Source organism: Stegostoma tigrinum, chromosome 3 (genome assembly GCF_030684315.1).
Source record: "Stegostoma tigrinum isolate sSteTig4 chromosome 3, sSteTig4.hap1, whole genome shotgun sequence".
NCBI lineage: Eukaryota > Metazoa > Chordata > Chondrichthyes > Orectolobiformes > Stegostomatidae > Stegostoma > Stegostoma tigrinum.
In genome coordinates this window covers 105,737,886-105,759,452 of record NC_081356.1, presented here as the reverse complement: position 1 = coordinate 105,759,452, position 21,567 = coordinate 105,737,886, and the positions used below count along the sequence as shown (strand labels likewise).

At 40.9% G+C, this 21,567-nt stretch overlaps 1 protein-coding gene across 4 annotated transcripts in view; it reads right to left on the bottom strand.

Moving 5' to 3' along the window:
• The window catches only part of sv2ca (synaptic vesicle glycoprotein 2Ca), a 187,346-nt gene that overhangs the window by 15,450 nt on the left and 150,329 nt on the right, over nucleotides 1-21,567 (bottom strand). For all 4 annotated transcript variants that reach the window (XM_059644807.1, XM_059644804.1, XM_059644805.1 and 1 more), the window contains exons 7-13: nucleotides 21,243-21,332; nucleotides 16,999-17,109; nucleotides 12,393-12,481; nucleotides 10,736-10,900; nucleotides 10,046-10,179; nucleotides 8,662-8,865; nucleotides 7,185-7,344 (exon numbers count right to left, since the gene is read on the bottom strand). In XM_059644807.1, the coding sequence (XP_059500790.1) occupies nucleotides 7,185-7,344; nucleotides 8,662-8,865; nucleotides 10,046-10,179; nucleotides 10,736-10,900; nucleotides 12,393-12,481; nucleotides 16,999-17,109; nucleotides 21,243-21,332 (953 nt within the window). The remainder of the gene's footprint in view (nucleotides 1-7,184; nucleotides 7,345-8,661; nucleotides 8,866-10,045; nucleotides 10,180-10,735; nucleotides 10,901-12,392; nucleotides 12,482-16,998; nucleotides 17,110-21,242; nucleotides 21,333-21,567) is intronic.

The following is a 21,567-nucleotide window of genomic DNA, read 5'->3' as shown; positions in this document are numbered from 1 at the left end:
TGAGGCTGGATGAACACAGCAGGCCAAGCAGCATCTCAGGAGCACAAAAGCTGACGTTTCGGGCCTGGACCCTGGATGAAGGGTCCAGGCCCGAAACGTCAGCTTTTGTGCTCCTGAGATGCTGCTTGGCCTGCTGTGTTCATCCAGCCTCACATTTTGTTGTCTTGGAATTCTCCAGCATCTGCAGTTCCCATTATCTCTAAACCATATACGTATTTGACTTTAACCCTGTACAATAATCCAGTTTAGTGTTTGCGAAATTACAGCAGCATTAGACGAGGTGGTGGCCTAGTGGTATTATCACCAGACTATTATTTCAGAAACTCCGGTAATGTTTTGGAGACCTGTGTTTGAATTTGAATTCAATAAAATAGTCTGGAATTAAGAATCTACTGATGACTGTGAAACCATTGCCAATTGCTGAAAAAATCTCAACTGGCTCACTAATGTCCTTTAGGGAAGGAAATAGGCCATCCTCACCTCTTCAGACCCACAGAAATGAGGTTGACTCTCAACTGCCCTCTGAAATTGCCTAGTAAGCCACTCAGTTGTATCAATTGCAATGAAGTCTCAACAAAGAAATGAAAACAGACAGACCACCTGGCTTTGGCCTAGGTACAAGAAACGTTAGTGGCAAAAACAGCCCTGTTGACCTTGCAAAGTCCTCATCTGTGAGTTAGTGAACCTGACACAGTCATATTCATGGAATCATACCTGATGGACAATGTCCTAGACACCGCAATCATGGCTGAGGTGGTTCCCATGTAGAATGTAGTTGGGAGGGAGTCCTCAACATTTACTCCACACCCTACAAAGTATCGTGGCTTAAGGTTAAACACGGGCATGGAAACTTCCTGCTGATTACCACATACTGTCCTTCTTCAGTTGATGATTCGGTACACCCATATGCTGACCAACATGTTGAACGCTGAGGGTGGCAAGGGCACAAAATATACTCTAGGTGGAGGATTTCAATATCCACCACCAAGAGTGACTCAGCAGCAGTACTACTGATCGAGTTGGTCTGGTCCTAAAGGATATAACTGTTAGACTGGGTCTGTGGAATATGGTGAGAGAAATAAGAGAGAAAGACATGCTTGACCTCATCCTTACTAATCTGCCATCTGCAGATGCATTTGTCCATGACAGTGTTGATAAGAGTGATCGTTGCACACTCCTTGTAGAGATGAAATCCCACCTTTACATTGAGAATACCCTTCATCATGTTGTTTGGCACTATCACCATGGTAAATGGGACATACTTCGAATATATCTAGTAAAACTAGGCAATCATAAGGCACAGTGGGCCATCAACAGCAGTGGAATTGTTCTCCAGCACAATCTGTAACTGCATGGTCAAGCATATTCTTAACTCTAACATCACTATCAAGTCAGGGGATCAACCTCAGTTCAGTGGAGAATCAAGAGGGCATGCCAGGAGCAGCACCAGGAACACCTAAAAATGAGGTGTCAACCCGGTGAAGTTACCAAACAGGGCTGCTTGCATGCCACATAGCATAAGCAGCAAGAGATAGACAAAGCCAAATGATTCCACAACTAGTGGATCAGGTTGGAGCAGTCCATGTTCAAACGCAACAAGATCTGGGCAATATTCAGGCTTGGGCTCACAAGTGGCAAGTTACACACAAATGCCAGGTAATAACCATCACTAATGAGAGACAATCTAACCACTGTGCCTTGACATTCAATGGTGTTACCATCACTGATTTACCTCCCATCAATATTCCAGAGTTTACCATTGACCAGAAACTCAACTGGACTCACCATACAAACACAGTTGCTACAAGAACAGGTCAGAGCCTATGAACACTGTGACGATTAACTCACCTCCTGACTCTCCATAGCTGTCCACCATCGACAATGCACAAGTCAGCAATGTGAGGGAATACTCCCCACTTGCCTGGGTCAGTGCAGCTCCAACAACATTCAAGAAGTTTCAGACCAGTCAAAACAAAGCAGGATGCTTGATTGGCACTACATTCACAAGCACCCATGCCCTGCCACACTGACGCTCAGTAGCAGCAGTGTGTACTACTGACAAGATGCACTGCAGAATTCATCAAAGATCCTTAGACAGTGTCTTCCAAACCCACGACCACTTCCATCTAGGAGGGCAAAGGCTGTGGATACATGGAAACAACACCACCTTCAAGTTCCCCTCCAAACCACTCACCATCCTGACTTGGAAATATACCACGATTCTTTCTGTGTTACAAGGTCAAAATCCTGGAATTCCCTATCTAACAGCATTGTGTGTTAACCTACAGTATGTGGACTGCAGTGGTTCAAGGGAGCAGCCCACCACTACCTTCTCAAGGGCAACAAGGAATGGACAATAAATGCTGGCTAGCCAGCAACACATGCTCCATGAGTGAATAAAAACACTCAAAGGCTATCTATTATATGTAAAGTGCCTCAAGTGAAGAAAGTGCTGTAAGGCTTCTGGAAAATCAGCTGAAACACCATCCAAAAAATAATTCAACCATGCAGATGCGCAATCATTTAATTATTTGATGTTCATTTTCTTAACAACATTATAAAAATTATTGTTGTGTCTCGTTACTCATTTAAAAATCCTGGTGTACAGCTGATTGGTCTTTCACATTAATGCAGTTAATAGGACTGTAGAAAAGTTAATTATGGGAGCTGCTTGCATTTGACTACAACATTCTTGTTCTTCGAATCCAGTGGGATAGCTTATTATTAAACACAAAGATGACTACATATTGTTACAAAGGTGCTGTCAGAGATGTGAAACTAATTATAAGCTGACTGAACTCCCACCACTGCCTCAGCTTATTTGCTGCTGAAAAATGCATGTCTTTGTTCCCTCTCATAGAATCATACAGTCATACAGTATGGAAACAGACCCTTTGGTCCAACTGGTCAACGCTGACCATTTTCCCAAATTAAACCAGTCCCACTTGTCTGCATTTGGCCCATATCCCTCCAAATATTTCCTATCCATGCACTTATGTAAATGTCCTATAAAGGCTGTAACTGTACCAGCATCCACCACTTCCTCTGACAGTTCAATCCACACACGAACCACTCTCTGTGTAAAAAACTGCCCCTCCCACCATGTCGTTCTTAAAACTTTCTCTTCTCACCTTAAAAATATGACCCCTAATTTTAAACTCCCCCCACCCTAGGCAAAAGACCCTTGCTGTTCACCTTATCGATGTCCCTCATTAATTTATAAACCTCTATATGGTCATCCCTCAGCCTTTTACGTTCCAGTGAAATAACGTCCCAGCCTATCCAGCCTATTTTTATAACTCAAACTATCCATTCAGAGCAATATCCTCATAAATCTTTTCTGAACCCTCTCCAATTAAATAACATCCTTCCTAAAGCAGAGCAGTCGAACTACACACAGTGCTCCTGAAGAGGCATTATTAATGTCCTGTACAACTTCAACATGATGTCCCAACTCCTGCACTCAAAGGTCTGAGCAATGAAGGCAAACATGATAAATGCCTTCTTAACCACCCTATCTACCCGTGACACAAATTTCAAAGAATTATGTGTCTGAACTCCTAGGCCGCTCTGTTCTACAAAACTAGCCAGGACTCTCCCATTAACTGCATAATTCCTGCCAATATTGTTTGTACCAAAATGTAATACCTTGCATTTATCCAAATTAAACTCCATGCACCACTCCTCAACCCATATACCCAATTGATCAAGATCTCCTTGTACTGTTTGAGAACCTTCACTGTCATGATATATCACCAATGTTGGTGCAAACGTATTAATGATTCCTCTTATATTCTCATCTAAATTGTTTATATAAGTGACAAACAAAAGTGGAACCAGTACCAATTCCAGTGGAACACTGCTGGTCAGTCAAAAAAACAATTCTCTACCAACCACCTCTGTCTCCTACCGTCAAGACAATTTTGTATCCGATTGGCAAGCTCACCCTGAATTCCATGTGATTTAACTTTACTAATTAGTCTACCATGCAGAATAAAGTCCATGGAAACAATGTCTACTGCTCTGCTTCATCAATCTTTTTTGATTACTTCTTCAAAAAACTCAACAGAAGACACAATTTCTTTCACACAAAACCATGCTGACTATCCTGAGCAGTTCTTGCCTCTCCAAAGGCATGTAAATCCTATCTTTCAAAATCACCTCCAAAAACTTAGCCACTACCAGTGTCAGACTCCCAGGTCTATAATTCCCAGGCTTTTCCTTACATCCTTTCTTAAATAGAGGCACAACATTAACCACCCTCTAATCCTCCAGCACCTCACTCGTGGTTAAAGGTGATACAAATATTTCAGCTAGGCGCCCCACAACTTCTTTCCCAGCTTCCCACAACATTCTTGGATACACTTGAATACGCCTGTGCTGTCCTGACTGTCCTCTCAGCTTTTATCTATGAAAAATTAAGCTCATCTGAAACCTTGCTGTCTCTCTTTGCACCAAGTCCCAATCCCCCAGCATCTTTGTTCTTGCTGAACTACATTGATTCCTGATCTGGCATCAACTTGACTTTAAAATTCTCACTTTTGTTTTTAGATCCCTCCATGGCTTAGCCCTTCCACATCTCTGTGGCATTCTTTAGTTACATGGCCCTGATCTCTTACAGTCCTCCAAATTGAGCATGGTGCACCCCACCTCCTATTTCCACTCCTCCACCACTGGTAACTCTGCCTTGAGCAACCAAAGCTGCTCTTCTTCTACTTCTCTCCAGCCTCTCTTCCACCACCTACCGGTCTTCTTTAAGGCACCTTTTACAAACTACCCGTTTTACCACTCTTTTGGTCATTGATCCATTTATTAATTCTGCATTGATCTTGTTTTGATTGTGCTCTTTTGTTGGGCTTTGGGACATGTTGCTGAATGAAAGATGCAATGTAATTATAAGTTGTTGCTGATGTTTTACAACTTGCAGGCTGGTTTTGCACTAGTTGGCCCATCATGTTGATACTAGCCCTTAAAAAGAACAAACCAATGAATCCCAACTTTCTACACTTTCCATACTTCCCTCCAAATTTTTACTTTTCACATTTTTATCTAATTACATTTTGAAAATTACTACTCAACCTGTTTCTGTCACCATTTCAGGCAGGGAGTTCCTGATTGATAGAAAATAAAAGATTTCCCAGCCTTAAACAGCCAAAACACAACTTGCAGAAGCTTTTCCTATATTTTTGTGTAGTTATGTGGGAAACATGGACAAATCAATAATACTCTTCCATCTTGCTTTCTTACAGAACCATTACAGTAGCTGACATAGTACAGGGAATTTTACATTCCATTCCTCTCCCTCTCAGAGTGGGCTAGCAGGTGGAACCCCTACAACTGGGTGCCAAACGACCCACAGTTTGGATATTCATGCTAAGGCCTGCCAGGCTCACTCCAATGGAAAACTCCATTCCAATTTCTCATCCAAGTCCACCAAGGCTGGGAACAGACCATTGTCCCAGCAACGGCCACTGCTCCTGATGGTGCTGTTGGGTGCAGGCTGCTTGATTGGTTACCTGAGAGACAGGATTTTCTCCCAGTTGGGAGTGGAAATCTCGCACTGAGTCAATTAAGACAAGGTGACTTCAGCTTTTACTGAGATAGTACTTTTTACACATTTGTTAGATGTGTGTTGTACCAGTTCCTATCTGACACTTGAAACAGATATATTTTTCTTCCCTTAACCTACAAGTGTATCTTAAATAAGTGTAGTAGAAATGAAATGTCAGAAAGACTTGCATTTCTAATACCTTTCTAGATCTTTGCATGTCCTAAAACATTTTACAACCAACAACGTGCTTTTGAATTGTAGTCACTGTTACAAATGTATGAAATGAAACAGCAGACAATTTACATGCAGCAACTCTCACAAACAACAATTAGATCGCTACTAGATGACAAACTTATTAGTTGTTAATGAGGAGTAAATACTGGTCAAGATACAGAGGAGAATGGCCCTTCTCTACTTTGGAATAGTACCACTGGAACTTTTTCAGTTGCTTGAGTGGGTAGCTGAGGGCTTCGTCGAGGTTCAAGTTCCTGGAGTGAGCCTATAATCGATTGATTCATGAAAATGCCAGTAATTGGTGGAAAATCTGACTACGGATCTTTGGTTCTCAATAATCTATCAGTTGCCTCTTTGGAGGTGATATATCTTCTTGCAAAACTTGGTATGGGTGGAATTTAGTACATCTTCCTAAGAACTGGTCATCCAGCTTTATCCAATCCCGTACAACAAAGGTACATTGGCTGGAATATTAAATGTTCCCACCCATTACCCTACCCTGAGGTGAGCTGGCTGGTTAGAGGGGTATAAAATCAGCTGGCATGGCAGAGGTAGAGGCAATGGCAACTGCAGACACTGGAGAATCCGAGATAACAAAGTGTGGAGCTCGATGAACACAGCAGGCCAAGCAGAGGCCTGAAACGTTAGCTTTTGTGCTCCTAAGATGCTGCTTGGCCTGCTGTGATCATCCAGCTCCATACTTTGTTATCTGGCATGGCAGAGGTGCCAGGTCCGTTACTCATCCCCTTCCACTAGGACTCCACCACTGGTGAGGTAGACATCAGCTCATCTGTTCAGCTTTGGGCAAATTGAGGCCACTAAATAGTCACTTAAGGCTTTCTCTCACTGTCACCGGTATTTTATTAGTGATACAAATGACTGCAACACAATGTAAGTGACAGTCTTGATGGAGATTCTCTCCTTAAAGGGTACCCAAACAATGCTCCTCTCCAAAGTGGTAGCTGCCTGTTTGTTTACTCTCTCCTCCTCTACAAGTCTCCCGGGGCAGATTGCTAATAGCTGCATGAACTCATATACAGGGACCTGTCCTCTGCACGCAGAATAAACAAGTCTAGCCATTGCACCTTTTCCTAACTAAACAGAATGAGAAAAGCAATGGTGCATTCCCTGGTGCATTCTCCATGGTAATGTCTTGACCCATCAGAATTGCCAATATAAGTTGTTGTTCCCTTTGAAATTTGGCATTCTTGTGTCTGTCCTTACGCATGTAAAAATGAAGAGCTTTGGCAGCGTGTCTTTTATTTAGGTATCTAAAGTGCAGGTACTTATTAGCAGGTTCAGGTCATTTAAAATAGCATTTACAAATCCACATGATTTCCTCACCTCAGTGAATGATACATTGGTTTAAAGGAAATAAGTAGCGAACTGTATACTTAACCTCCTGTCAGTTGGCAAGAGTTCCACAGTGATCACATCAAGGGAGTTCCAGGCTGAAATGGTCAGACCATTGTATAGGCAGAGCATCCCAATCATCATAGCTTCACTGGTCCCAAACCATAGGAAGAAACAGCTGATCCCTGACAGAACCATGGAGCCACCTATGGGGGTTCAAAGACCAACAGGTAGTCAATGTAAGATAGTTATAGGACCTGCTGGAAATTCATGTCATTATCAGTGTCTGTAAGGATGAAAAAGACAATTTTGAGCTATTTCAAGAATCAGCAAAAAAGTGATTCGAATAGCAGAAGATAGAGGTGTTAGATGTTATGAGGAGATAAAATATTGGAAAGGCTGTGCAAATGTTGAAGAAGGATATAATCATGAGCTAAATGATGGAGTCGATTCTCAAAGACCAGCTTGAAAATGGCTCAGATGTGTTTCCTCAGTTACTTCATTCATATTCATTACACCGGAAATCCTAGTTTAGCATAAATAACAGTTTATTAATTGGGATCTCTTGGAACTCCAAACAAGACAAAATATCAAGAATCCAATTTGACTGAAGTTAAGATCAAGAACCACCATGGTAATTAAAAGGCAGTGAAGGCTGTAAGGGAACTGAATGGCTATCTCCTGTCCCTATATTCCTCGCTAAAGTATAAACAGTAAATTTCTGATAAAGAAAAATGGATTACTGTTCTGACTCTATCAATGCGTTTGCTCCATTATTAATTGAAAGTTGAGACAACAATTTCCATTTGGAACATCAAATGATCCATGTTCAAAACAGCCCATTTTTACAATTAATCAAGAGATTGTTGGATAATACACTTGACTGTTGAATTCTCCCAGTTCAAAATGTGAGTTTATATCACACCCTACTGAGCCAGTGATCAGTCAGGGACATCTGAATTGTGAGATGGGATTCTTTGCTTTGTTCAACTGTTATCTTATTTTGTATCTACATATTTGGCAAATTCTTAATTCTTCATGTTTCAATGTCTTAGGTTACTCAGATAGCTGGAATCATGATTTTCTTTGAGTAGGATCAAATCCATTGAAATCACTTCTTAAAGTTAATGATTGTCCCATAAATCTATTAATGATAGAAAATGGCAATGTTCAACAAAAAAGTCCTATGTGGAAGGTTAAAGGGGTCGAAGTGATGTGGGCTATGATGATAAACATAGCAGAATCTTGACGTCAAGACTAGTAATTTGTTATGCCCTCACCATCACCCAGGGTGTATCCAAACATAAAACCTGCCATCTATCTACCTTTAATGGTCCAAGATCAGATTAGCAATCGTAGTCTGTGCTCATGTACCAAATATTTAGCAAAACAACTTCACAAAGATCAGTTTAAAATCAATCTGCAATCACCTTCTCTCTTATTACCATGCTCATGGTACAAAATACAGGATAAACTGCTCAGACGGGTGTTTAAATACTCTAAAAATAAATGGTAAATTGTACCTAACATTGTCAAGCGGCCAATTCTGTCCATGAGGAGAGCAGATACAATGTTGCCTGGCAATACTGCTAGTGTACCTAGGAAGTTCACAAAATAGATCCAGTATGCGCTGTAGTCCTCATCGAAATTAATCTGGCAGCCTTTTTTATTGTGAAGAAATGTGGTATTGATGAACTGGCAATCAATGAATTTAGACATCTCGAGATCTAAAGGAAAATCAAGAAACACTTTTATTTACGGCTGGCACTGATTTAAAAACTACGGTTAATTAAAAAGCTGAATGGTTGGCATTTCCTCCTTATTATTTCCCATTAAAATTATCTGATTAAACCACAACCAAGATAAATTGAAGAGTGTAAATATGGCAAGCAAGATTGGAAAACTATGCAGTTAATTATTTCAAAAGATTTCCTCTCCAACCTCAGCAGACAACTTGGAAATTTATGTTTTATCAGACTATTTTCTGTTCATTGTAAGGGGAAGGGCTCAAGGCTGCAGAGTTGATGTTGGCCCTGTAAATCTGTAATGAATGCAAAAGATGACAGACCGCTGACAGATATTTAAAGATAGGTAGCTAAAATAAGTAGTTAATCTCTGAAGGCTCACAAAAGAATTTCCTTACGAACTAAGAAACAAATGTTAAACTTGGAAGGAGAGAATCCTCGCTTCACATCATAGCAACACACAAACTCTTATTTCCACTCCAGTATTCTTTCATACAACATTATCAAAATAAACATGGATTTGTGACCACTTTTTGCTCAGATGTGACAGGGGTTACTAATGAATAAGAAGACTGAACCTAATCAAGTTCAAATCTGTTAAGTGGCATGAAACACAACTGTTTGGAAATTCTTCAGGGATTCCGCAATCTCTCACTACAACTGCAGTTGTGAGGGTTCGTCCCATAACTGTGGAATTCCATGTTGCCTCATAAGGGCAAAAGGTATCCGAAGGCTGGCATAAAGATGGGAGCTGATGTGGTAGTTGTGGCTGGTGAGCTAATTGGAGGCATACTAATCTTCTAAAGGGCTCGGTGAATGTCACGACTGGAGGTGACCCACGAAAGGGTGAAGATTTCATATCCTGCACCTTTACTGCAGGTGATCATAAAATTATGGCCAATGCTGGGCACTGGCAATCTCACTGAAGTGGTGCTTAAGTCTACCTGCAATTTGTAAATGAGGCACAGCTTCCACTATAAAGTCTGGTGGGCATGATCCCACTGCAACTAATGGGTTTGTAAGCAAGGAAATTTGGAGGCAATGACAACAAAAAGAGTTTCATAAATGAGTCAGGGCATGGAATGAATACCCTTTCACTTCCACTAAATTAGGCATGTAAAAGTAACACGTTTGTCATCAAGGTCACAATTTGCCCACCTACCTGTATTATAGAATAACGTTTCATTAAATGTGCAGTTCCTAAAATATGTAGTTAATGACGTGACATCTTCAAAATAGCAGTTCTTAAAGAGGGAATCTTCAAAAGTTACTGCTTTAAACTTCATAACAGTAAACCTATTAAAAAAGAAAATACTGTTTGGCATTTATTACATTTGTTGAACACTTTTTGAAAAAAAGATATCTGTCCTTTTTTTTGCAAAGTCAGAAGTCACGTAACACCAGGTTATAGAGTAACAGTGCCTTCTTCTGATGAAGGAGCAGCATTCTCAAAGCTTGTGATTTTAAATAGACCTGTTGGACTATCACCTGGTGTTATGTGACTTCTGACTTTGCCCCAGTCCAACATCAGCACGTCCATATCATGGCCTTCATTCCCAAGAAGTCCTTTCCTCAGTATATAGCAAAACAAGCTGAACTAAGAAACAGTACTTTTGTAAGCTTGATTCAGCAGTAATACCCCAGCTACAATTAATAAAAGGTTTCAAATCTGTATTAAGTAAAAATGTTACAGCCCCTTAGTTTGGAAACATCTGGATTAGTTGGTAGAAGCTAGATGGCTCCCTATCCCCAAATCTGAATGTTGACATTAGGAGCTTAGATCTTCAATGATTTCTCCACAATGCATTTTTGTATTTTGAATGCATTAAGATATGACTTAATCTTTCCTGACCTGTCCCTGATGTATTCTCCATTTGTATGGATCTGGTTTTCCAGAGTAAAGTTGAACACAAAATCCACAACTCTTTCGCCATAAAACCTTTTCACTCGGGATGCATACTCGTCAGCTTGAAGGTGTTTGATGACATCAGGGAACCAGACAGAGAGACCATAGTAGCTTAAAAATAATAACAGAATGGGCTAAAAGTTGTACATCTGCCAGAAGATGTATAAATAAGAACAGAAGGATGTTGCTTTCACATTAACTGAAGCACAGGAAACAATTTACTACAATGCTTTGCTGTTTATACAATTAAACCCGTTTAGTAATGCTTGAGAGAAAATAATGGAATGCATAATGAGATGATACAATAATGGATGGTTTTATAATTGATTAATTAACTGACTACTGCAAACCATGGGTAGGAGCAAGATGGGCTTAAAATATACCAGAAACACAGTTAGAATTTAAAGAAAAAGCTATTTTTTTTGTATAAGAAATATATGCCAAGTGCTCTCTCTGCTTTGTCACAATACGACCAAACAGTTGCTGGCAATACTCATCCTATTTTCTTAAAGAGGAAAAGTTGGGTGAAATACAGTGTGAGCAATAAAGACACTCCAACTGTGAGGCACCAGATTGTGTGTCCTCATAGGAGTTCCACACCCCAGAATGCTCCAGTACATGTTCCAGTTAGTGCTCGGCTATAGAAATCCCAAGTAATTTTCCCCAATCCAGGCCGGGAAGACCATTGTGAATTGTAACCAATGTACCCACTAATTTCATTTTGCTGTACAGGCCTTTTGTGTTGCACTGTGTGGTTCCTTTAAGATTGTTGTGTGACTATAGGTGTGTGCATATTTTAAAGGGGACGTTGACTGTGTGCAGCCAGTTTGACCCACTGATTGCTTTGTGGCCACGTACCTCTGATGGGAACACTGACTGTGGTTACATGACGGGGAATATTCCTAGCCAGCATGGAAGCAGTACATAATGGGATGCATTTACTCACTCAGTCAACACAAAACAACATACTTTCCTGAGCTAGAAAAATACTTTTTCAAAGTATTCTCTGCCGTTCCTACTTTGAGAATTCATGTGAATGGAGCAAGTTCATAAGCTATTTTGAAATACTGTTATTAAACTCTCCATTGTACTTCATGTAATGAATAGAGAAGGCAATGTCCTTGTTGTATTAACACTGGATTGCTAATCCAGACACCGAGGTAATGCTCTGGGAACCTGGGTTCAAATCCTGCCATGGCAGATGGACGAACTTGAATTTCAATAAATACCTGGAATTAAGAGTTTAATCATGATCATGAATCTATTGTTGATTGTCAGGAAAAACCCATCTGATTCACTAATGTCCTTAAGGGAAGGAAACTTGCATCCTTACAAGGTCTGGCCTATATGTGACTCCAGACCCACAAGAATGTAGTTGACTCTTAACTGCCCTCTGGGAAATTAGGGAAGGGCAATAAATGCTGGCCTAGCCAGCGATGCCGTCATCCTGCGAATGAATATTAATAAAAAATTGTGGTAATCACACAGTGGACCAGAACACATCTACTATTTGATTCAAATAATTTAAAAATCACACAATCATCAAAACATTTACAATATAGGTAAGTTGTATTTAATGATTTTCAGCAATAGGAAGTCTTACCCAAATGACAAAGTTGTCCAAACAATAATCAGCATAATGGTGTTTTTCTTCACTGGATAGTCAAAACATCGCATGAAAGTCATCCAAATCTGAGAACACAGACAATACACATCATTTGACTCAAGATCCATGTAATTATATTCTTACCTTTTATCATGATGGACAAAAATGTGCAAAAGGAACTACCAGTAAGAGGCAAACATTCACTGGTGCCAGATTTCCATGGAGAACAGTAGAATTAAGTTTCATGTTTCTGGGCATGAGCCTCCAATCAGTAAAAATGGGTGGACGCTTCTGGAGGCAGCAGTGGTGTCAACAGGCCAGCTCAAGAGCTGATCAGAGACCTGGGCTGTCTTCCACAACTCAATCTTGCATTGGCAAGTCCACCAGCAGGCTGTCTCCTTGAATTAAGACGCAAGATGGCAAGGGGCCTACCTGCAGGTGCAAGAATCCCACTGAGATGGATAGGGGCCTGTAAAAGCAGTTCTTTCTTGGTCATTCTAAGGTGTCAACTGACAGTGGGGCAGAAAGGCTGGCTCTGGACATTCCCACCCAGAGTTTAATTCTGGTAGAGGCAAGAAAGCAGCAGGGCCTGGGGATTCCACTAAACTCTGACCTGATGTCATTTGGAAACAAACCCCCACCAGACCAACACACCCTTCGCCCACTGCACACCCAACACATCCTTCGCCCACTGCACACCAAACACATCCTTCACCCACTGCACACCTAACATGCCTTTCACCCGCTGCACACCCAACACACCCTTCACCCACTGCATACCCAACACATCCTACGCCCACTGCACACCCAACACATCCTTCACCCACTGCACACCCAACACACCCTTCACCCATTGCACACCCAACATGCCCTTCACCCACTACACACCTAACACACCCTTCACCCACTGCACACCCAACACACCCTTTACCCATTGCACACCCAACATGCCCTTCACCCACTACACACCTAACACACCCTTCGCCCTATGCACACCCGACACACCCTTCGCCCACTGCACACTCAACGCGCCTTTCATCCACTGCACACCCGACACACCCTTCACCCATTCTTCTCCTGCTCCAGACTCTATATCCTCACCTACCTTTGCTCCAGACCTGATCACTGACCTCATTCCCTCGCTCTAGAGCTGACCCCGCCTTCCTTTTTGCAATACCTGTTCAAACTTCTTCTGCCTTAGTATCCGATCCCCTTCTCCCTCTCAGCACCCAAACACACCCTCCCTTCACCCCTGGCAGCTGATCCCCCTGCCCTGACCCCACGACATCTACAAACATGACCGACCTTCACCCACTGTAGATTCACCTTCATCCAATCTCCCTCCTCCCACCACCACACCAAACCCAAATCCCCTTACCCTGCACCAGAGTTAATCTCTCTTCAGTCCCCATGACCTGACCCTCCAAGACCGACCACCACCAGGTCCTCCAGCTCCCCATGCAAATATCCTCCTTCACTCCAGTCCCTAACCACACTCTCTCATTACCCTGCTAATTTCCATATATCCACTCTGCGCCCTCCATCTTTGCCCAAATCCACAACAACTCCCCTCTTTCCCTGTCCCCTTTTCTCTGTACCAGACCTGATCCTGGGACCCAACACCCCTTCTTCTCCTACTGCCCACCTCCTGACTCAAAACCACCCTCCCTTTCTTTTCCAACAAAATAGGTCTTTCTTGTGCTTATTTACTATTCCACTAGTTACATATTTGAAGGATAATCCTCCACTATTTTCAACACCTCCAGTTGGATGGCACCACCAAACACACTCTTCCCCTCTCCTCGACTCTCAACATTCTGCAGGGGCCATTCATTCCATGACACCCTGGTCCACTCCTACATCGCCACTAACACGTTTCTACTCTTCCATGTCACCTTTTCGTACCATCGTATCATACTTTTTCATTCAACTCCTCCCTCTTCACAGTTCAAAGCCAAGAAACACACCATTCAGGTAAAGCACCAATTCACTTCTATTTTTCTCAATCTAATTGACTGCATTCACTACTCACAATGCAATCTCCTTTCCATCAGTGAGGCCTCACCACCATTTTTGCAGAACACTTCTGCTCTGTCTGGAGGAATGGCCCTGACTTCCCAGTTGCTTGCTATTTCAATAGACCACCTGGCTGTCATAAGATCCACACTTTAGTGCCTCATGGTCTGAGCACTGAATTCCATAACTTCAGAAACTGGCCATTATATGTGTTGTTCATTTTTCTTGTATTATTCTTTCCCATTTCCCACTCACCCTAACAGTCTTGTCTGGTTTGTGCCTTTTTAACTTTGCTGTTGGTTGAGGACACATTGTCTCCCATTTCACACCGTAATTTACACATATTTCATGTCTGTTTCTTTTTCACTACCATTAACAACCTCTTTGCCCTTTGCACTGAGCCCCTACAACATTTGCCCTCTTCTCAGAGTCATTCCAGGCTCGTAATGTTAACTCAGGTTCCCTCTCCATAGATGGGCCAGGCCTGCTGAGTTTCCTTAGCATTCTTTGTATTTGTTTCAGGAACTAGGCAACACCTTAGGGACTTCCAGGATTGCCTGGCCCCAATTCCCAATCCATCCTAATTCTCCCTCTCTGGACTGAAAATTCAAAATCTATAAAGTGGTACTTGTGGAGCCAGGATTTCTCCTGACTTGGAGAACCCGAACTGAGAATGTAACCAGTGTTCCTAGAGATGTGATATTATACTGAGTTTTTTTGTGCAGTAGCTAAGTTTCTAGTGGTTAAATGTTTTAGGATGACAGGGGATAAAATCTAAATTTCCAAAACTTTAGGTCTTTTTTTTAAATAATGGTCACATGCAGAGCAGGAGATGGCAATATCAAATATTTGTTTTCTTTTCAAAGAGCTGCTTTGTTTCAGAATCTGCTGATATTGAGTCCTGACTGTAACAACAGCAATAATTTTTGTTAGATTAGATTCCCTACAGCGTGGAAACAGGCCCTTTGGCCCAACAAGTCCACACTGCCCTTTGGAACATCTCACCCAGACCCATCCCCCTATAACACACACACCCTTGAACACTATGGGCAATTTAGCATGGCCAATCCACCTAGCCTGCACACCTTTGGACTGTGGGAGGAAACTGGAACACCTGGAGGAAACCCATGCAGACACAGGGAGAATATGCAAACTCCACACAGACAGTTGCCCGAGGCTGGAATTGAATCTGGGTCCCTGGTGCTGTGAGGCTGCAGTGCTAACCACTGAGCCACCGTGCCACCCCAAAGTCCCTTGTTAGCTGGGTTGCATTATCCCCTGGCCTTGACGCTTCCTCTCTGTTAGTGAAACTCCTCTTTTAAATTGTTTGAAATGACAAAACAAAAGAAGCAAGTAATTGTTTAAAATTGGATGCTGGTTTACCAACAGAGATGCCACAATGGTATAGTGATAGGAAATTGTTTGCTCTAACCCTGCACCGTTCTAGTCCACTTCCTTCATGATAAATGAAGATCAATAGTACACTGTATTTTTAAAAAAGCATTAAAATAAGGCTCAATTGACTGCTCAGTGGTGAAGGAGAAATAGAAAGATATTTTGGTGCCTTAGATAATGACAGCCCATCACCGTACCTATGGGTGACAAATGGATATGGGCAGGGAACAAAAAGGGAGGGGTGTACAGTGGCAGATATACATTGGCAGCTGGTTTCATTATTATTCTGATGGGTGGATGACAATAAATCATTCCTTCTCTCTTTCATCTTGCATTTTTTTCCCAGTTTCTTAAACCTATTTTCCTGTTTGCTTTACATCTTCCACTTCTTTCACCACCTTTTGTTTGTCTCTCATACATTTTCCTGCCCATTCTCTTTTTACAATCTATATCTACATGTGCACAGTAACACCCTTTAACTATTTGTAGCATGAAGTGGAGTAGTCTGTGGTCAATTAATTGAATAAATCACTCAGATACCGATTTACTCCGAGATTTATAATATTAGTGACAATATTTCTCAGCCTGTGCTGAGACTTGTTTGCATATTGAAATCAGACACCTTGAAGGAGTTGAGGAGGTTATATATGTAACACAGCATTGAACCACAAACGTAATCCTGATGATTTAATGCTCATTTCTCACAATGCAAAAAAAAACTAATTCTGAGCAGCTTCCTGGATCAAATGCTTTGCGTTAAAGATTCATTTTTTTTTGCAGAGCCAAGCTGAGCGTCTTCAGCATGATAAAGAAATTTAAATTTCCCAGGGTCCCAGTCTCCTTTGTGTTCCCTTGGAATGATTGGGCAGGGTGAATGATCTGCCAAACCTCAGCACATTTTGAAGAATAACATTGTCAGGTTGGGTCCTGATAGAACCTAAATCTGTCACAAATTCCCAACCTCTCATCCAAACATGATTTATTTCAATTTTGCCAAACTCAGGAATGTTGGGCCCCAGATATTTATCAGATATTCCAAACTGCACAGAACTGCAGCATTCATTATGAGATGAATCTACATTCAACTTGAATTGTCTAAATTGGAACTGAAATTTTCTTTTCTAGCGTAATGTAACTTGCGTCAGAGAAGAAAGCTATTTTTCCCACATTATAACACAGTTGTTTGACTTACAGCATACAGCTCAGTCTTGATCCGAACAAACCATCTCATATACCATGTGCCTGTGTCTGTCTGTATCTCTATCAATTCATCAATCAGTTTTGGAGTCTTGATTCTATTGACCTGTGAAGATAAAAATTGGCAAATAAAGCATGATTCAGTAGTTTCCGAGGTAAATGCATCTTCAAGCTTTCTTTCTTTGTTAATCAGAAGGCAAAATGCATCGCTGATAGTCAGACTCACTTTCAGGAGTTCTGTTCTGATCAACTGAGACTTCTATTTTGTATACGAGAGCCAAACTTTGCACACACCCAAACTGTCCAGCCAACATACCCAGCTAATTTACTGGGAGCATCAAAATTTGCAGCAGTGGGACATCTCATACCGCGGCCCGTGTGTTAGAAGAATGAACTCCTTGCTGGGATCTGTGATGCTTGTGCTGACACCCAAGGGCAGTTTGGGAGGAGGCTGTTAATTGGGTGGTATCCCACAGGACCCCCACTCAGTCAAAGATAGAAGACAGTTTCCCGAGGTTGGAAGACCAATTGGATGCCCTCCACCACTGAAAGGTTGTCAGGAGCTGATAACATAAATAGAAGACAGAGAGGGCACTTCAAAAGGGAAATGGAGTGTTTCTGGCCACGACTGTAGTCCCATGGCAATCATAGATGGCAGATGTATCACATTGAATAAGGCAGCAATGGCTGTCATCCAGCCTGCCTGCTGTCAGTGCCATCCCAGTTCATTGATTTGGGCTGGCTCCCAACTGGCATAAGCCAGAATGCTTCTTACAAGTTCCGAACGGGCAATTTTAGATCTTTTCTAATTAACTCATTTATACATTGTTACATAATTATTACATACTTCTGGAGCGGGTGGGACTTGAACCTGGGCTTCCTGGCTCAAACACAGAAACTTCACTATTGCATTACAACAGCTCTCATGAGGCTATTTTGTTAGTCTAGTTGATTACCACACTTACTGATGGGTAACTGTAATAAACCCAAACACCCAATCTACTTCCCCCAATCCCCAACCTAGGCTCAAAGAAAATTGCTCCAAGGTGAAACTACAATGGCAAAATAACACAGACCATAATTTTGGGAACAATCTTAAAAGCAAGGTACACATATGATGACTGTAATATGTACTAAGTATTAAGTCCTGGTATCTAGAAACACGTAGAATTTCTACAACTCTTAACTATCTAGTTCAATTATCTCGTCAACTGTTGGTGAACAAAGTTGTTAAAGTGAATTCCAGTTCTAATGTTTAACACAGGATATGTTTAGAAAAGCATAAAAAAGGAAAATGAATACTTGAGTGAAATAATTGTAGGTATTTAATGAGTAAAGCTAGAATTGAAAATCAGTCTCAATTATGGTGACCACAAGAGTATCATTAATTGTGTATAAAATTCATCTGGTTCACTAATGTGGTCTATGAAAGGAAATCTACTATCTTTACCTGGTCAGGCCTTTAATGTAACTCCAAAGCCACGACAACTTTATCGACTCATAACTGAAATGGACTAGCAAGCCACTCAGTTCAAGGGCAATTAGGGATGGGCTAGTAATGCTGGCATAGTTAGTGACATCCACATCCCATGAAGGAACAAATAAAAATACCATTCAGTCCAGCAGGGCAGGCTATGTGTTACCTTATGGCATGTGGGAATTCCTGGATGTCAATGCATTCCAGGGCAAATACATCTACAGTACGTGCTATCAGCCTGAGTGGCTTTGGCTCAGAGTTTATGAGCTGAAGGTCGAACTGCAAAATCAGTGACTCAGTTGTGAGAGAGGAAAAAAAATTACTCCGACAGTTTATTCCAGGAAGTGATTACACCCATGCGGGCAAAGACTTCTGATGTAGTTATTGGTCAGCAAACTTGGTTCAGTAAAAAAAATTAGGACAGTATCAAACTTAAAAGCAAATTGTATGATTGCACACAGGTATCTGGTAGGTAAGAAGATTGGACAGAATAGCGAAAAACAGCAAAGATTGACTAAAGCATCAATAAAGACGGAAAACGAGAGATGAAACCAAGATAGTTAGAAATTTTAAGATAAATAATAAGAGTTTGTACAGAAATTTAAGAAAAGAAACATGCTAAAGTGTTCTGAAGATGGGTCGCTAGACTCGAAGTGTTCTCTATTCTTTCTCTCTGCAAGACCTGCTGAATTTTCGCAGCAATTTCTGATTTTGTTTCAGCTTTCAGATTTTCAGCATCCTCAGTTCACTGTTTTATATGAAAGTGTGTTGGTCCTATATATCAAGTAAGTCTGGGGACTTAATAACAAAAAATAAGGAAATGACAGATGAATTGAACAGGTGTTTTTCATTGATCTTCATAATAGAGAATACACGTTACACCCCAGCAATAGCTGTAAATGGAAATCGAAGTGAGGGAGGAATTCAAGAAAATTACAGATCACTAGGGAAGTGTTACCAAACAAATGGTTGGTCCTGTGGCATGACAAGTGTTCAGGTTCTGATGAACTTCATTCAGTATCTTAAGAGAAGGAGCTACTGAGAGAGTTGATGCATTGGTTTGGATTTTCCAAAATTCTTTAGATTCAAGGAATGTTCCATTAGAGTGGAGATTGGCAGAAATAATTTCTTTATTAGAAATGGCAACAAGACAGAAAGCAGGCATATACAGGTCAGTTAACTTGAAATTCATCATAGAGAGAATGGTGGAAGCTATTAATAAAGATATTATTGAAGGGCACTTAGAAATATTCAAAGTAATCAGGCTGAGGCAACAAGGTTTTGTGAAAGGGAGCCCATGTTTAACCTTTTTTTGGATGTCTTTGAGGAACTAACATGTTCTCTGCATAGAAGGGGTGCCAGCAGAAATATGGCACTTCTGATTTCCAGAAGGCAGTTGATAAGATGCCACGTCCAAGCTTATTGTTTCTATGAAAGTTCCATTGTTTTAATTTACTAAATGGTGCTAACCAGATGAAGTGTAAAAGTTTTGAACTTTTTATTTCTCTATTTTCTAATTTATTTCTATGATCTATAATGCCTGATTTTTATTTCTTTCTCTAATCTTTCTCTCTAACAGATTTAATTGAGGAATCTGTACCTACGTAACTTGTGCTTAAGATGGCATTGTAAGTGACGACTTCTAAAATTTTCACTGTATTCATCTGAATACATGCGACAATAAAGCCAAATTCAATTCCAGTCAATTAAAAGTCCACAATACAGGAGCTGACCAGGTAACAAGAAGCAGAGAGTAGGTACAAACTAGTCTTAACGAGTCTTGTGCCACAGGGATAAGTATGGAGCCTCCTTATATTGTATTATTGTATTTATATTGTATTATGTTTCTGGGGAGGTGATTGTGTAATGATAAAGTCATTGGAATTGAATAGCAATTTTTGTCACGTGTATACTTACAAAAAATACATAGTGACAAGTTTTATAGGTAGCAACTCAGTGTCCTATGCAAATGATCTGGCGATGTGATTTTGAACTCCCATCATAGCAAAATTTAAATTCAACAAAAATCTGCAATAAAAGGCCAATCTAATGGCAACCATGTCAGCCCTGTCAACTCTCATTTAAAAACCTAATCTGGTTCAGTAATATCTTTAGAGAGGGAATTTTGCCATTCCTGCCTGGTGTGGCTTACATTTGATTTCAGACACACAGCGATGTGAGTGACTTTTTTAAGTGCCCTCTGGACAATTAGGGATGAGCAATAAATGCTGGCCTAGCAATGCCCACATCCTGTGAACGGATCTTTTTTTCAAATGACTCAGATGAAAGGACAAAAGCTGTGGCTGCTAATGACACAAAGATAGATAGGAAAATAGATTGTGAAAAGGAGACAAGGAACTTACAACGGGACAAAGGTTAAGTAAATGAATAAACATCTGGCAATTGAAGTGTAATGTGGAGAAAGCTAAATTGTTCCTATGAGAGTTCCATTGTTTTAATTTACCAAATGGTGCTAACCAGACGAATCAGGTATTTTTCTACATACATACATCTTGTGTGGGATAGCAATCATTCTTGCTTTCTTACTGATTTCTGTCTCACAGAATGATACTTGCTTGCTGGGCTGGGTAACTCCAGCACGTCAGGATGGACTATAATGCAGGAAGAGCCAAAGTAAATAAGTTCTCGTTTCTAGGTCACTCTCTCTATCATATCGTCTGACTTTTCAGTCCCTCTCAAGAATGTACAGTTCTCCAAATGGAGCTCATCTTTTATTGTTAACTCTTCCCAGTGCCACTTACAGTGAATACTTTCTCAGGCTGTCCCCGTGCTCTCATGTTGGTGTCATGAATTTGCTTCAGAATCATCCAGGCCTCATCATGTTTCCCCACCTATAGAAAAAAAGCAAGTAAATGCATTCTCAGAACTATCAATCTTCTAATCATATTCATTACATTCATAAGATGTCTGTCAATCCAGAACCCACAGCTTTCCTTATTATGTGAAGGAATTTCCAATACACCAGTTGGATCAGAATTTGTTGCTGATCCTAAACTGCTCTGAAAGAGGTGGAGGGGAACTCCAAATAGAAACATTGCATGTGATGCATGGACACCAGCAGTGCTG